General features: G+C 35.2%; 1 protein-coding gene across 1 annotated transcript; it reads left to right on the forward strand.

Annotated features, from left to right (window-relative positions):
* Positions 1 to 102: 102 nt before the first annotated feature.
* On the forward strand, positions 103 to 1,368 carry LOC147471160 (uncharacterized). The gene has a single exon (XM_086541078.1). The coding sequence runs from the start codon at positions 103 to 105 to the stop codon at positions 1,366 to 1,368; it is 1,266 nt and encodes a 421-aa protein (XP_086397204.1).
* Positions 1,369 to 2,500: the final 1,132 nt, after the last annotated feature.

The raw sequence follows: 2,500 nt of genomic DNA on the forward strand, positions 1-2,500 counted from the left end.
CTTCTACAAGACTCACCGACAGCTCGTGAACTTCTGATGAAAAAGTATGTTTATGGTAGTCATTAGTTCTAATTAGGTCAGTGGTACGTAAATAGTGACAAAATGAGTGCCACTGAAGAAGCTGGAAGTGAACAACCTCAACAGACTGAGGCTAATGATGAAATGAAGGGTGCTAGATTAAGAGTTTTAACAGAGAAAGGACGTGAGTATCAAATAACACAGCCTTCAAAAAGGTTATTAGCAGCTAAGCAAGCATGGAGAAAGGCACTTACAGATATAATGTTTTGTCTAGAAAGTGTAATAAGTGTGGATCAGCTTAGAATACATAAAAAGGCAGCAGTGTCACAGTTTAATGAAGTAGTAACTGCCTTTATTTTGTTAATAGAAGTAGATCCAAATTCACAGGAGAAATTGTCACAGGAGTTAAACAATGATGAAAAGGTTCATGAAACTTGCATGCGCCAAATTGAGAGTAAAATGAATGAGTTAAAGCAGGAGACAAAATCAGTAAAGTCACATTCTAGTAAATTATCAAGGCATTCTCAGTCTACTAACAGATCTTCTCAGAGCATTAATAAGAAGGAGCAGTTACTTACAAAGTTAGCTAAGCTACAAACTGAGCTTCAGTTCCATGAAAGGGAAATGGAGCACAAGAAAAATCTTGTCATAAAAGATTTAGTAGCTACTCAAGCAGAATTGAATATTGTAAATGCAACGGCAGATGAGAAATTAGTACTGCCTGAGTATGAAGAAGTAGATAACTTAAGTAAGACACTACATCTTCATAAATATTTAGATTCACTTGATAGCAATCAGTTAGAAGACAGGGAAGTAAAACCTAGTTTATGTAAACAGGAAATAAATGTCCATGATATATCTGGTATGGCTGAATTAGAGAAGGAAGTGTCTAAATTAGAGTACACTTACTTACCAAGTCCATTACTTAACCCACAAGCTAAAAGTTTTAAACCAGAATCAGAATTGAAAAGACCACATGTATCAACTAGACAAGATAGAACAAGTTCATTAGTGGACATCAATGTATTGAGGGAAGTGGTTGATATTTTGTCCTCAAAAAACAAAAATGAATTGCCACGGCCAGAGCCAGAAGTTTTCAGTGGTGATTTATTGGAGTTTCCAACCTGGCTTCAAAATTTTGAGATATTTATAGAATCACGTGTAACAAAGCCAGCTGAGAAACTTTTTTATCTTGGTAAATATACTAGTGGGACAGCTAAAGAAGCAATAAGAGGACTTCTACGAATTCACAATGAAGAAGCTTTTCGTGAGGCTAAAGGTATATTAGAAGATAGGTATGGTAATAAATTCATTGTAGCAAATGCCTTTAGGAAGAAACTGAGTGAGTAGCCAAAAATTTTGAGAAATGATGGTGACGCACTACAGAAATTTTCAGATTTCTTGAAGAACTGTTTAATTGTAATGAAAACATCTGATTTTCTTAATATCTTGGGTGACCCTCAAGAAAACAACAAGATGCTACAAAAGTTAACTCCATCTCTAATAGAAAGGTGGAACTCAATAGTCTATAGATGGTCTGTAAATGGTTCAGGTTATCCGACATTTAATGTTTTTTGTGAATTTATAGAAGTAGAGGCAAAGAAAGCTTGCCATCCAATTTCCTCTTATTGTGCAGTGATGTCAATAACTCAAAAGTATGATGTAGGTGACTTAAAGAGTAAGAAGGAAGTTAGATCGCAAACTAGTAGAGTTGGAACAAAGAGGTTAGTGGCCAACTCAACTGTGGTTAAGGAATAAGAGTTAAAAAGAGATGACAAAGGACTAAATGTAAGAAAGAAATTCCATTGTCACTACTGTAATGGAGAACATGATCTAGATTCGTGTAAAGAGTTTGGTGAACTCAGTAATAAAGAAAAAAATGGAATATGTCCAAGGGTCATTTATTTGTAGAGATTGTTTAACGTTTGGCCATATCATAAAAAAATGTAGAAAAAGAAAGATGTGTGCAGTGTGTAAAAGATGTCATCCAACTTCTCTTCACGAGGCTATACTTGAAAGAATCAAGGAAAGGGAAGCTTTACTTAAAAGGATCAAAGAAAGAGAAGCTGAGGACAACATCACCTCAGATAAGGTTAGTGAAGAGCCCAAAAGTGATATAGTCTCCAATAAGGTAAAGATAAAGCACACAGAGTGTATGACAAATACAATGATAGTGCCAGTGTGGTTACATCATGAAAGTAATGTTTGTAACAGAATCTTAGTTTATGCATTATTAGATGAACAATCAGATGCATGTTTCTTAAAAGAATCCATTTTGAATAAATTAGGAACTATGGGCCACAAAGTCCACCTAAAATTAGCAACAGTATTAGGAGAAGAAACAGTTGAAAGTACAAAAAATAAGGGACTTGTGGTGCGTGGCATAAATGAATGTACAGACGTGTCACTTCCAGCGACATATTCACGAGGAGATATTCCAGCTAAAAGGGATCAAATATCAAGGCCAGAAAGTGTAGAAGGA

This window comes from Penaeus japonicus, unplaced genomic scaffold (assembly GCF_977035675.1).
Source record: "Penaeus japonicus unplaced genomic scaffold, GWHDUDI00000001_assembly GWHDUDI00000010, whole genome shotgun sequence".
NCBI classification, from domain to species: Eukaryota; Metazoa; Arthropoda; class Malacostraca; order Decapoda; family Penaeidae; genus Penaeus; species Penaeus japonicus.